The 12,999-nt window shown below is 44.4% G+C and overlaps 1 protein-coding gene across 2 annotated transcripts in view; it reads right to left on the reverse strand.

The window, feature by feature from the left end:
• The window catches only part of CYP2R1 (cytochrome P450 family 2 subfamily R member 1), a 123,738-nt gene that overhangs the window by 31,646 nt on the left and 79,093 nt on the right, over window positions 1-12,999 (reverse strand). For both annotated transcript variants that reach the window (XM_086956023.1, XM_086956024.1), the window contains exon 4: window positions 3,039-3,368. In XM_086956023.1, coding sequence (XP_086812149.1) covers window positions 3,039-3,368 — 330 coding nt within the window. The remainder of the gene's footprint in view (window positions 1-3,038; window positions 3,369-12,999) is intronic.

The raw sequence follows: 12,999 nt of genomic DNA on the forward strand, positions 1-12,999 counted from the left end.
AGGGGTTAAGAGAAGTCCGGATTCAAGGGAGGTATCAAGGCCACTAATCTCCTGCAGGTCATCATACCAGTTTTCCTTGTGATAAGGTTGACCAACCTCATTACCCGCATCATCATGGTTATTTGAATCCATGCTGAACAGGGAGAATGCAGTGTGTACTGTGGCTGTTGTGGAGGCAGATCAAACAGAGGAAATGGAGCATCAACGGTTGCTAGGTGTGACTTTAGTCGAGGTTGAAGCAGCACCAACTTAACCTCAGAGAGGACAAATAGGCTTCTCTTCCTGAGTCAACGGACTCAGCAACTGTGTGGATGCACAGAGAACAGATGTTGACCCTGATACCAGAGGTGGAGAAGTGTGGCTCACTGGTTAGAGGAGGCAGACCCTGAAGCAGAGGTCAGACCCGGGACCAGGGTTCAATTCCCGACGCGGCAAATGAGCCCAAATGTCCACAGATACGATAATTCTCGCTTTGGTGCCCACCCGAATCACGGGTTCACACTTTGCAACTCTGGGCATTAGCTTGCTTAATCTCCACTTTGGCCCCCCCCACAGCGGGATGCCTGGCTTTCACCTTGGGGATGCCCAGTACGGGTTATCTCACAGGGAAAAGCCAGGACGGGTTCCCAAAGCAAGCGCCGAGATGCCTCCCGGTGATTCAAGTGCTATATAAGAAGACATAACATAACATAACAGAGTGGAGCCGGGGACCGCCTGGTCATGGGCTCAAAGGGTTCAGCAGCTCACACCAAGGGTGAACCTGCCAGCGGTAACCCAGGTGGGGAACCTCGGAGCTCCATGTAGCCCACAGACATGCTAGAGGATCACCCTAAAGGTAGTCAGAGCATGGCTGAGCTGAACTATTTAATCTACTTTGTGGTGGCGGACGGTGCCAGACACTCGGATTGTGCTGCAACAAGTAGCGACATGGGTTCAAAAACTGAACTACTTTGGGAGCAAGATTGTGATGTAGGTGCCATTCCTGTGCCTGCAGAATAGAGTAGGAGTGGTGAAAGGGGGCCAAACCTGCTTCGTTTTCTTATGATTTTTCTTCGACTTACCCGAAGACTTGGATCATGAGGAAGCTCGATCTCTGGAACAACTCCAGTGACTTCTGGATCTCGACCAGGATCAAACTTTCAACTTTGATTGCTCTTGTCGTTGAGTCTTTCGATGCTTGGCAATGTAGAGTTTTGCCTCGCTTTCTCATATGGCCTTCAGGTTCATTTACACACAGTCAATCCAGACTTTCGAGGTGCGATCCATCCCCAGGCACAACAGGCAAACTTGGTGAGGATCTCTCACATACAATTGTTTGTGACAGTCCTTACAGGGCTTAAAACCTGTTGTTTTGGGAGATGACATGTCTCTTGAGCACCTCAAAAAATATTAAGAGTGAGGCAAGGTCTCTAACAGACGAGAAGTAGGTCTGCTTCTGCCCCTGGTATTGATGTCAACGTGAGGGAAAAGTGCCTATATAGGCTTGTCATCTCATTTCTGGAGCGGAATAGTGTCAGTACGGCGCCACTTACCATCACACAGAGGAACTACTGAAAAGTTTCCAGATCTAGCCTGAGGCCTGGAGACTAATAACAAGGTGAGAAATCTGTGGATAGAATTATATTTCAGAACTATGGGCCAGATGTAGGTAATCCCAATTTACCTATTCTTAAATACCGAATTTTACTGATTCGGTATTTAAGAATAGGTAAATGGGATGTAGATACCGTATCAGTAAGATTCGGTATTTACTGAATCGGTATTTATTGATTCGGTAATTGCCATTCATTCCTATGGGCCTGAAGCCCATAGGAATGAATGGCAATTACGGTAAATTAATGGTAAATACCGATTCGGTAAAATGGGGGAAAGATTCAAGGGTGCCAGGGTGTCACGTTGACACCCTGTTGCACCCCTGAATAATGCTTGTGTGCAGATGTGGCACACATACATGCCACAGTTGAAAATGCACAGATTTGCATTTTCAAAGGTATTCCTTATTTACCACCAACTTATAGTTGGTGGTAAATAACGAATCCAAAAATGGGAAAAGCCCTCATTTGAGTGCTCCATACATTGCAAAATTCGGTAATTTACCGATACAGTTTTTTAAGGAATCGGTAATTTACTGATTCCTTAAAATACCGACTGGTATTGGGCCACCTACATCTGGCCCTTAATCTTTTCCTAAATTAGAATTTTCTGAGGCTTGCACCAACAATCTCATGCACTCATTTCCAGTTTAATCCTGTTAACTGTGATGGTCCTAGTGTACGATTTATAGAGACTTCCTCATTTTTTAGATTTTTCATTGATTGATGCAACAGTTTTATCAGTAACTTCCAATTCTAACAGTTTTCTCTCCTCCTCCCCCCACTCTACACCAACCTTTTAAAGCATTCCTTTTGTCTTAATTTGAGCAATATTTGCAACTTTAATTTTTACTTAAACTCGATGGCCTTTTTTCCTTGGACTGTACTGTTGCTGGGTGGGTTTGGCCAAAATAATACTTTTACACATTTTCTTTTGAAATTACATTGCTTTTCAAGTCAAGGCATAGATACCTTTACTGAAACCAGTTTTCCTCTCTGTAGCCACCTAATTGGGCCAGTTCACACCAAGACTTTTTTCTCCCATGGCCTTTTTGATTGCCTAAAGACACACTCACACCAACTATAAGCATCACATTTAATCAGTTCATTCATCAGATTCATTTTAGTGTTTAGTGTGATCCTGAGATTTGTTTTAAGATCTAGCGCATGAACCAGGCTGGCCAACTAAGCTGATGAGCGAAGTAGAAGAAAACCTCTTCAGCCAATTGTAACCCATGCATTAACTACTGCATGTGATGAGCACAATACTTTCGAATGTGAGTCTTTGAGGTCAGTGGATGGGTTGATCATTCTACACTGAACCTTTTCTCTTATCTTTAAACATATGGCAGAAGAGTTATTGGCCGGTTGTATATGTTTTATCATGTGAAGAACCCGAATTGCATTAAAAATCGACAAAGATATGAAACCAATTAGGAAACCTACCTAATGAAAAGGGGACAAAGGCTTCTTTCTTCACAAACTGGCCGCTGGCATCCAGGAATCGCTCAGGATAAAATACTGCTGGGTTAGTCCAATATTTTTCATCAAAATGGACAGAGTACAGATTTGTTATGACAGTTGTGCCTTCTGGAATTGAATAACCTCGCACAACAGTGTCCTTTGAAGTTGCATGAAAAATTCCTAAAGGAACTATGTTGCAAAATCGCAGAATCTCGTGTAAAACTGCTTCAGTATATGGCATTCTTGGCTTTTCTTCTAACGATGGTGTTCCATTTGGTCCCACAACAAAGTCAATTTCTTTCTGAACTTGTCCTATTAGAGTAAAAACATTGTTAGTGTTAAAAATATGGAAACCATGGACTAGTATAAGGGAACGAAAAAAGAATGTCATAATAGAGGTCACAACATGAATTTCAGAAACTTCAGCAATATTGTCATTATTTCTTTTTGCATTCTTCTCAAAATAGCAGACTGACAAGTGCAAAAGAACAAGCTACTTACCATCAGCAATAAGGTTTCTGGTAGATTATTTATCTAACCACAGATTTCTCACCTTGTTTATATTCCCAGGTATCAGACTAGATCTGGAAACTTTTAAAGCAGATATCCTGCACACTGACAGGTAGCATCTTACGGCTCAATGTCAACATCGTTCCCCTATGAATTTATGCCCAGAGCCACATATAACTGCCACCCATAAGCAATGTCAGCTGCATTATAGGTTGTACGCATGCTCAGACTCAGAACCCATCAGCAGATTGCCATGACCAGTATGCAGATCTCTAGTTCTACACCTTTTTAGAAAGAAACATAATCCAGTTCACAGGGAGGTAAGGGAGTTGGTGAGGAACCTACAGTTCGATAGTGTATTCACTAGAAAGATTGTCACTATAGGTAAGTAACTGGTTCTTCTGATGGATACTTCTAACCACAGAAGATTGTTACTATAGGTAAGTAACTGGTTCTTCTGATGGATACTTCTTACCACAGATTTCTCACCTTGTAAACATAAACAACAGCAGTAACCCCAGGGTGGTGGGTCTGTGAACTGGTTGAGACAAAAACACCGTACAGAACCGAGCGGGCAAAATGGCCCTATTAATGGACTGGACTGTGTAAGATTTAGTGCTTCGTGAACATGTGTATCAACACCCATGTAGCCACCCGACATGCCCAGGACAGGCACTCCATGGGCTAATGGATTCTTAGCAGCTGTTGCCTTGGTGGAATGAGCCCTCAAGCCTTTTGGGGGCTGCTTCCTCACCAGTGTGTAGCAGATCTTTGTGCAGAGAACAATCCATCAAGAGATGGTCTGTTTTTCCACTGCTTTGCCCATGTTTGCTCCAGAAGCTCAATGTTCCATGGTGCGCTCAATATAGAAGCTTACTGCTTTTTTAGGATCCAAATGGTGAAGTCTTTCTACTTCCTTAAAGGGATGAAGTGGCGCAAAGAAGGGCAGAAGGGTGCCAGCCTGGCCGACATGAAAAGGACTAACCACTTTCTGTAGGTATGAAGCTCGGGTCCACAAAACCAACTTATCTGGGAAGAAGGAGGTATAAGATGATTGACAGAAAGAGCCTGAACTTAATGCTCAAGTCTGGCAGATTTTATGGCGTTAACAGAAATATTTTGAGGTTAGAAGTCCCAAGGGATAACTGTGCCATGGCTCAAAAGGGGTGCACATCAAGAAAGTGAGGACTAGAGGTGGCAATCTCCTCTAGGCTGTGGTTAGTGCAGTTTAAAATACTACACATGACCTACTATACACGAGTAACACTACACATGATGGGGAGAACTCCTGACCCATGCTGTCTGTGCCTCTGCGGCGCCATAGGTACCTTTTTATCACACCTTGTGGGACTGCACACAGCCCACACCGCACTGGGAGGTGGTGATGGGAACCATCACAGAGGTCACTGAGAAACATGTACCGCTTGAGCCTAAGTGCTGCATCCTCAATGTCTGGGGACCAACATACCTCAATCACGTTGAACGCCGATGGGCAACGAAAGGTATGATGATAGCCAAGCGGAATATAGCACAAAAATGGGGAGTAGGGAGTAGGCCGACTTTAACGAACTGGTGTAGAGATATCGATATTGTCATGGTAGCGGAGAAGGCTACATTTATCAACAGGAGATGCCTGAAGAAATGTGGAAGGGTGTGGGGTAATTGGAATGTCTATAGGGGAAACATCTGTATGCCTTCGGAATCAGAATGTGAATCAGACGAGGACATGTAATATAGCGGAAGCCACAAATGTGCTGTAGTGGACAACATATATTGATTGACTGTGAATGATTAACACCATGATTTTTAAATTGTATATGCAGATCAATGTTGCTTTAATAAAATTGAAAAAAGATACACAAAAAAAGTGAGGACTAAGTTCAAGTCTTACTGAGGCATCACAAAGGGCTTTGGAGGAATCAAATGTTGAAATCCTTTCAAAAATGTGATCACTACAGGTGATTAAATAAAGAAGGCTTATGCAGTAACCACAAAAGAGGCGATACCCTTACAGTGTACAGAGCAAGTTTATGCTGGGTTAGGGATAGAATTAACAATAAATCTTCAGACAACTTTGCCTGTAATGGGTCAATTTGTTGGGTGCCGCACCAATCCACAAATTTGTCCCACCGACTGGTGTAAACTAATTTTGTGGAGGGACTCCTTGCCAGCAAGATGACATTAACGACTTCAGGTTCAAGAAGGTCAATTGTAGCGGTTCAATTTCCAAGCATGGAGATGCAAATTGTGCAGCCCTAGATGTGAAATCCTGCCCTGCTGCTATAATAGAAGATCCTCCTGTTGCGGCAGCTTTATTAGGGGACAGATACTCATGCCCTGGATTTCCAGGTACCACACTCACTTGATCTAATCCGGTGCCACTATGATAACTTGGGTCACATTGTTCCTGATGATTTTTAGAACTCAGGCCAGGAGAAGCAGAGGTAGCAAGGCACACAGGAGTCTAGAGCTCCACTCTAAATGGAAAGAATCCCAGACAGAAAGTTGCTTTGAAAACTTCAACATGCAAAAGTGCTGACATTTTTCATTTTCAATTGGCGAAAGGATCAAGCCAGGTCTCCCCATTGCTGTAAGAAGCCATGTACCAGTAATGGGTGCAGCTCTCATTTGTGATCCACTAGGTGCCTGCAGCTGAGTTTATCCACCCTGATGTTTAAAGATCCGGTTAAGTGCTTCACAACCAGCGAAACTTGGAGGTCCGACCACTTCCAGAGGCACAGGGCATCCTGATACAGGGCCCAGGACCCCAACCTGCCCTGCTTGTTGCAGGACCAAATTGTGGTGCTGTGGGAAGTAGTAGCCATCTGTCTTTCACAGGTCACACTCGGCCGCACGTCTTTCTCTTTGATCGCGATAGCACTTGCGATTGCGCTTTCTGTCAAGGCTCATTAGGCACACATGCGCCACCAGTGTTTACTTGCATTTTGACAAGTTTGTGTATTTGACCAGTGGTGAAAAGCACAGCAGTCACGTGGTCTTTACTTGTAGAGAAAAAAAAACGAAGTTTCCTGTTCCAGTCTGAGTTTTTTCCCCCCCAAGCAAAAGTTGAAGCAAGTGCGATTTTTCAATGACTGTTGCCTAAAATTCGAGCTTTGTAAAGTTCCATCTCCCCTCTGATTGGACAGGTAAAAAAGCCTGTTCTCTGTGTCTATTTCTGAGGAGAGCCGCTCCATCGTATTTCTTGTCTCTCTGGTGTACGCGGCTGTAGCCATTGTTTGAGTCGCTCTAGCCCCTCCTGAGCTCTATTCACTCTGGTATCCTGAGACACAGTTGGTTGAGATGGTCTAGCCCCTTCTGTACTCTATCCGCTCGGCGATCCTCAGACTCTATGGTTGAGCCGCTCTAGCCTCTCATGTCTATGGTTACTGGTCCCACTTTCGTTACCCCAGCTGTAGGGCCGCCACTCCTGGGACACCGGGGGTCTGCTACTATGGAGTCGGTAGGCGGCAACACGCTTCACCAGGCACTCCGAGTGTCAGATGCTCTCTGGGCGCTCAGCCTCACATTACTTCCTGGTGGCGCCTCTCCAGTGCCCGGCATGTGGTTCAAGGAGAGCAGCGCCAAGAATCTGCGGCACCGGGATTTCCTGGCCCCCAGGGCAGCCCTCGGCAAGCTCTACCAGCGGGGGGAGGTACAGGGTGGCTAGACTTCAAGGGAACCCCGCGAGCTCTTCCACTCCATCAGCTTCCCCGAGTCTTTGACTTACTATTCAGCCACCCTTTATACACCAGTCACTCAGTTCCCCATCAACCCTTCTTTCCAAGCACCAGTTTATTCACCTGTTGTTTCCACCCAATAATGTATCCTCCAGTTTGCGACATCATTTATTTACTCCTCCATTTAATCCACTTACGTACCCACCTATGCGTGTATGTACCTATCCATTTTTTCGTGCACATATTAGGTTGCCTTCTCATTATCTGACTTGTGACTGGTTGCACCACTTCTTCTTTTGTTCACGACTCTACCATGCATTCAGCTAATTTGTTTGCATGGTCCCCTCTCTGTTCACTCAATGAACCAATTAATCGCCCTTAGTAATATTACAAGTGGACGAGTATATTACTAATTATAGCCGTCCACTTGTTAATCATTCTGTTTGCTCTCACATTAAGCCATCCAGTTCGCTTATTCGTTCTTTTGATTACTGATGAATTTACCCAGTCGTTCTTGTCTGCCTTTGTTTATATGCCTCTTTCCTTAGCGATCTCTCCCCTGTCCTCCTTCGACCCACCTGTTCCCCCTGCACCCACACCCGTTAAGTGGTACATCTCTTACAGTCCCACATTAAATCGTCATAATCCTGCTGAAACATGTTCATCGATTCCCTCATTTATCCGTCTATGTACTTCACCAAGCACTTATTCGTATATTTGTCTGCCACTTCAGTGTCAGCTCTTCGTTCATTCCCTCAGTAGCAATTTTAGCCATTCGTCCATGGCACTTTTTCAATGGCATTCCTCACAGGTTAAGTGTTACTGGGAGGCCAAATCACCACACCGAATATTACAAACTAGGCTGCTCGCCTTTCCTGGACCACAGGGCCCTGCAAAAGAAGAATAGTGTTTTTGAGTCCGAGACGGGTTCACAAATTTTGTGCATTCGACCCCGATTATCGAAAACCACAGTCACTGCACAAACGTTACCCTCCCGTTGGTTTCGGAAAGATGCTTAGTAGGTTCGCACAGTCATTGGCACAGGTTGTATGAATGACTTCGGAAAGAGGTCCCTCTAAGCTTCAGCACTTCCATAAACATCTGTCCCATTTTATTGCTTGTGGCTTCCTAGGTTTGAGAGACATCCACTTTATTCCATTTTCTCCCAGAAAGGTCTCTGTTGCTGTTATACAGCCTCTGCGCACTATTTGAAATTTCCATTTCCTACAGCAAGGAGTCCACTGCTGTGATAGATTTTTCAACATTCACTTTCTTTAAATGGTGAACAAAGTGGGAATGGTTTCTTCTAACCTCTTCTGTTCCACCATGTCAGTTTGCACTTCTCTCTTTGAAGCTGTCTGCAGGTCTAGGGGCCCTTTAGTGCGTCTGAATCTGGAAGGTTTATTTACCATCCCAATTGTCATCTGAGGGCACACATTCGATTTAGGGTCCACCGGGATATGCTGCAACATCCTTGAGGGGAACTACTACGCCTCTCCCTCATCTTCCTGGATCTTGCTTCTTTTCCAAGGACCTGCAGTTTTAGCCAGGTCTGGTTATCCTGGCGTGTACTTTTGGGAAAATGCGAGGGCCCATTATTTGCGTCCCTTATAGAGTCTACAAGTCTTCTACAACTGCCCTCACAGATATGTAGCAGCAATACTAATAAGAACTACTTTATCTGTCAGGTTATACATTTTGAGTTCATCATTGTAACTCCTGGTTTTTCAAGGTGCTTGGAACGGCTCGAGAAGCGTGTTTTGGGGTTTTGAAAATTGTGCTTAAACTTCCTATAAAAATAAGCCTCTATTGTGTGGCTCAGAATAATCCAATTGCCTCGGCATGAACTCAAATACAAAATAAAATGTAATTGTTTAGATAGAGTAGGTCTTTAGTAAGTGAACCCATCCCTGCTGTTGCCCTAATTAGAATGGCCTGAAATGAGAATGTGCTAGGTAAGTCCTACTGGTAAGCACCAAGTCCAAGATTTAAATGGTGTGAGCATATTTTTATGAATTCCACAAAAGTCGTAATTGTGCTCCAAATATGCATGTAGCCCTATTGGAGCAAAATGCACATTTTCCAACGTAATCATTTGTGAATGAGGCTTATTAAAACAAAGTAAACTTGTTTTGATTTCTTGCATGCTCACAATCTATTACAGAGAAGATGAATAATTCCGTTACTTTACATATCGTGAAGAGCTATAACATTAGCAAACTTAGCATAGCTCTATAATCAGCAGTATCACACAACGGGCCGCTTTAACCAGTGATTCTCACTAGTTTGCCAGCTGAGACACAGAAATACCTTGTAAAATGTAAACATAGTTAGTAAAATATTTTGCTGGCCTAAAAAAGCTGTTTCTCATTTTCTATTTTTTTCATTTGCATTTCTTCACATCTTTTCTCCACCTTATGTGGCATCTTTGGCCTCCTATGTGCTACTGCTCTGATGATTCCTACAGTGGTGGCTGGTGAAATTTGACAGTGGTGGGCATAATATAATTGTCGTGCTGTACTGCGGCGGGCAAGCGTAGCAAGCGTGCCCGAACAACCTACGGGGATTTCGGACGGATTCTCCCCCAGAAATTTTTTTGAAAAAAGAGTGGGCAAAAGGTGCATTTTCAAATTTGAGAAAGCATGAAGGTTAATAAATCAATGGTGAATCTGTTCTAAGAAAGACAGTGACTGGCAAAACTGTCAGTCTAATCGGATGCCGGCCTACCACGTGCTATGTCTATCTGTGCCGCTGTGTGCTATTCTTTCACAAGTGATGGTTTGTACTAAACAGAGCTGGTATACTTTGAATTACACAAATACCATTACTACAGATAATGAAACACTCAGAGCCCTTAATTCATTTCGGACTCATGCGTAGAGTATTACTGATTGATGATGTAGGTGACGGACACATTTACATTGTGCATTATGAATATCGTTTCTTGCCGCAGAAACTCCTATCGTTGGTCCATAGTCTGAATGAAAGATGTAAGAAAAGAGACATGCCTTAATTACTGCCCCAAAACATTAGTCTTTCTCGACTAGTTTCGCATAGCCTAATATTATTGTTGTCTTACATAGTGCTAAATGCGGCAAACGTTCAGCATCCAGAACACCTACAAGGTGCTGTTCATCTCCCTGCCAGAAGAGTTCAGATCCCAGGACGACAAGCAGCTGAGGTTCAAAACAGGTGACCGTACATTCAAGAGCATTCGAGAACTGCACCAAACCCAGCCTTTCAGAGTGCATCCACGCAGGGTCTCAGGAGACTCCGAGTCCTAATTAAAATTCAAGCTCCCTGCCTCCCCGCCTCCCCCGCCTCCTCCTTACAAATAGACGTGCACTAACTCTCTCCCACTCCCTGCCCAGCCCATCTCCTCCCAGTCTAATCAGGACAACTAGCCAAAACTGCAATCTAATTTTCAGCATAATCTTTTACAGTCAAGGTAAAAACCTGTCTCAAAAATATTTAAAAATCACGGACTCTTGATATTCTGAATGTGGCTGGAATTACGGGCGCCATTAACATCATACTTTTAGCTACATAAAGATCCAATCATGGGACCTTGGTTATTAAAAATCTTTGAGCGATGCCTGAGAGTTATATTTTTAGCCACTCTGCCTTTTCATTTGATTGCTTGACAAAGCTGCAGCAATAGGATGGACGCTTACTGGTGAAAATATGTTTGGCCTTGCCATACCTTATATTTGATTCTGAGGCGAAAACACCGGGGGGAGGGCATCTGCTAGCCAGAGGAACATAACCAAAGCTGTGGTGATCAGGCTCCACTTACTATTCTGCCATAAAAGCACAATCTTGAAAAGAAGACAAGGGAGGAAACAGTTTAAGCAAAAGGGCACTAGAATACATTGAAAGGGTACATGGGCACGGACCTAGGCAAACTCTTCCTCAGCTTGCTTATTAACAGAAGGAAATATTCCAATTTGCTGTCCAGTTCCAAACATTCCATTCTGGCTGCTAATACTTTGTAAGGCCAGCTGCCTGCATTTAGTAATAGCATGAACATGCGCTTAACAGTGTGTTGGATAGGATTACTCATCCGATTGCTGGAACCAAAAAGGCGAATGCACATCTTTCATCGTAATATATATATGAGAGAGAGTGAGAGTGAGAGTGAGAGTGAGAGAGAGAGAGAGAGAGAGAGAGAGAGAGAGAGAGAGAGAGAGAGAGAGAGAAACGAGAGAGGGAAAGGCCCAGCTCAGCAGGCGCGGAGACCACAGCTCGGGCCCTGGCATGTAGGCACCCGCTTATAATTTGCTATGTGAAATTTGAATTGTGATCCCCCTTCATTTGTTTAATATACCATTTCTGAAAGGTTAAACGAAACAAACCTTCCAGCAGTGGTTCTGTCTATTTTCCCAGTAATGCCTAATATTTCACCCTGCAGCCAGCCATTCAAGGGGCCTCTGGCCTTGTCATGCATGGCGGACGCACTGCTTCACAATAAGACCTCAGTAATTTGGCCTTTCACCTTGCAAGGGGCGGGTGTGCTTACTGCTTAAGGATGGCACAGGTGGCTTCGGGGCAGGCTTATGCCTTTATGTTGCGGAGTAAAAGCGACTTGGATCAGGTCACTCAGCTTACTTAGTCAGTGCTCGTCTCACAGTAATTAAATGATGATGACGCGCGCCACCCTGAAAAGCAAAAGTCCTGATACATTGAACACAGTCACACCGAAAAAAATAGTCAAACACAGCTACCTCAATCCTACGAGATCGATATGTTCTGTTCTCTCGAGTCGGGCTCTGACTCCGAGTCATGAGTGCAGAAGACAGCGTGGCAATGACGAAGGCAAATTCCAAACAAACTGGAAAATGCTGGATTAACCCCTCCCCCAGACCTTAGCCCACCAATCACTGCAATAAACAATAACTGTTACTGGGTCTCTCTCGAGAAAGAGGCAGAGGCCACTGGCACACCCCCACTACTTTCCTGAAGCAAGACTGGCCTGCCCCCAGCCATAGGTATTAATGGGTAGCTTCTGACTCCTCCCTGGGCTTTACGAATAACGCCCAAATGAAAAGCTGTATTCTGGCAGTGATACACAGATCCTGCCCACATGTGTGTCATCACTGCTCTGCTTTCTGGCTTCAGTCGAAGAAATCTTCGCCCCAGCCAGAAGCATGAGCAGCAGAGCCAGCCAAGAGCCATCAACCCCCACCCCATCAAAGAAAAACCCACGTTTGCCCATGTTTGTTCACCAGCAGCCAGCACAATTTATTGCTAGCTGCTCGGTATTCCAGCTCACATTTTTTTAATCTCCCAAGGGTGGCAGGGCGGCGCCAATCTCGCCAATGAACACCAGCCGCCCCTGGATTCCTATGTACAAACAGTCTGCCTGGACCAAGCGGCCAAACGAGAACCCCATTTAAAGGGACTACAATACTATTGCTAAAAATTGTCAAAGGTGTAAGAAATTGGTTTAGGGCAGCAGTTTCTCACAGTAGAAGAGCCATCTGCTGAACCTCGGTCTGAGCAAAATCCATGGTCCTATCCTTGCCTTTTGCCAGAATTCTATGTTTTTTTTGTTTTGTTTGCAAATGACAATATGACAACTATGCAGCCTGTTGTCTGGTGGTTGAAAGTTGTGTAAACCTTTAACCTGCTGCCTGCAAGGGTAAAAGGGAGTCTTGGGGTTTTAAGAACTGAGATACAAGATTGTTTTGTGCTTCAGCACAGAGTAGGTTGTTTCTTTTTATTTATTGCACACCGGTCACTGGTCCTGCAGTCCA

Source organism: Lissotriton vulgaris, chromosome 2_1 (genome assembly GCF_964263255.1).
Source record: "Lissotriton vulgaris chromosome 2_1, aLisVul1.2, whole genome shotgun sequence".
Lineage (NCBI taxonomy): Eukaryota > Metazoa > Chordata > Amphibia > Caudata > Salamandridae > Lissotriton > Lissotriton vulgaris.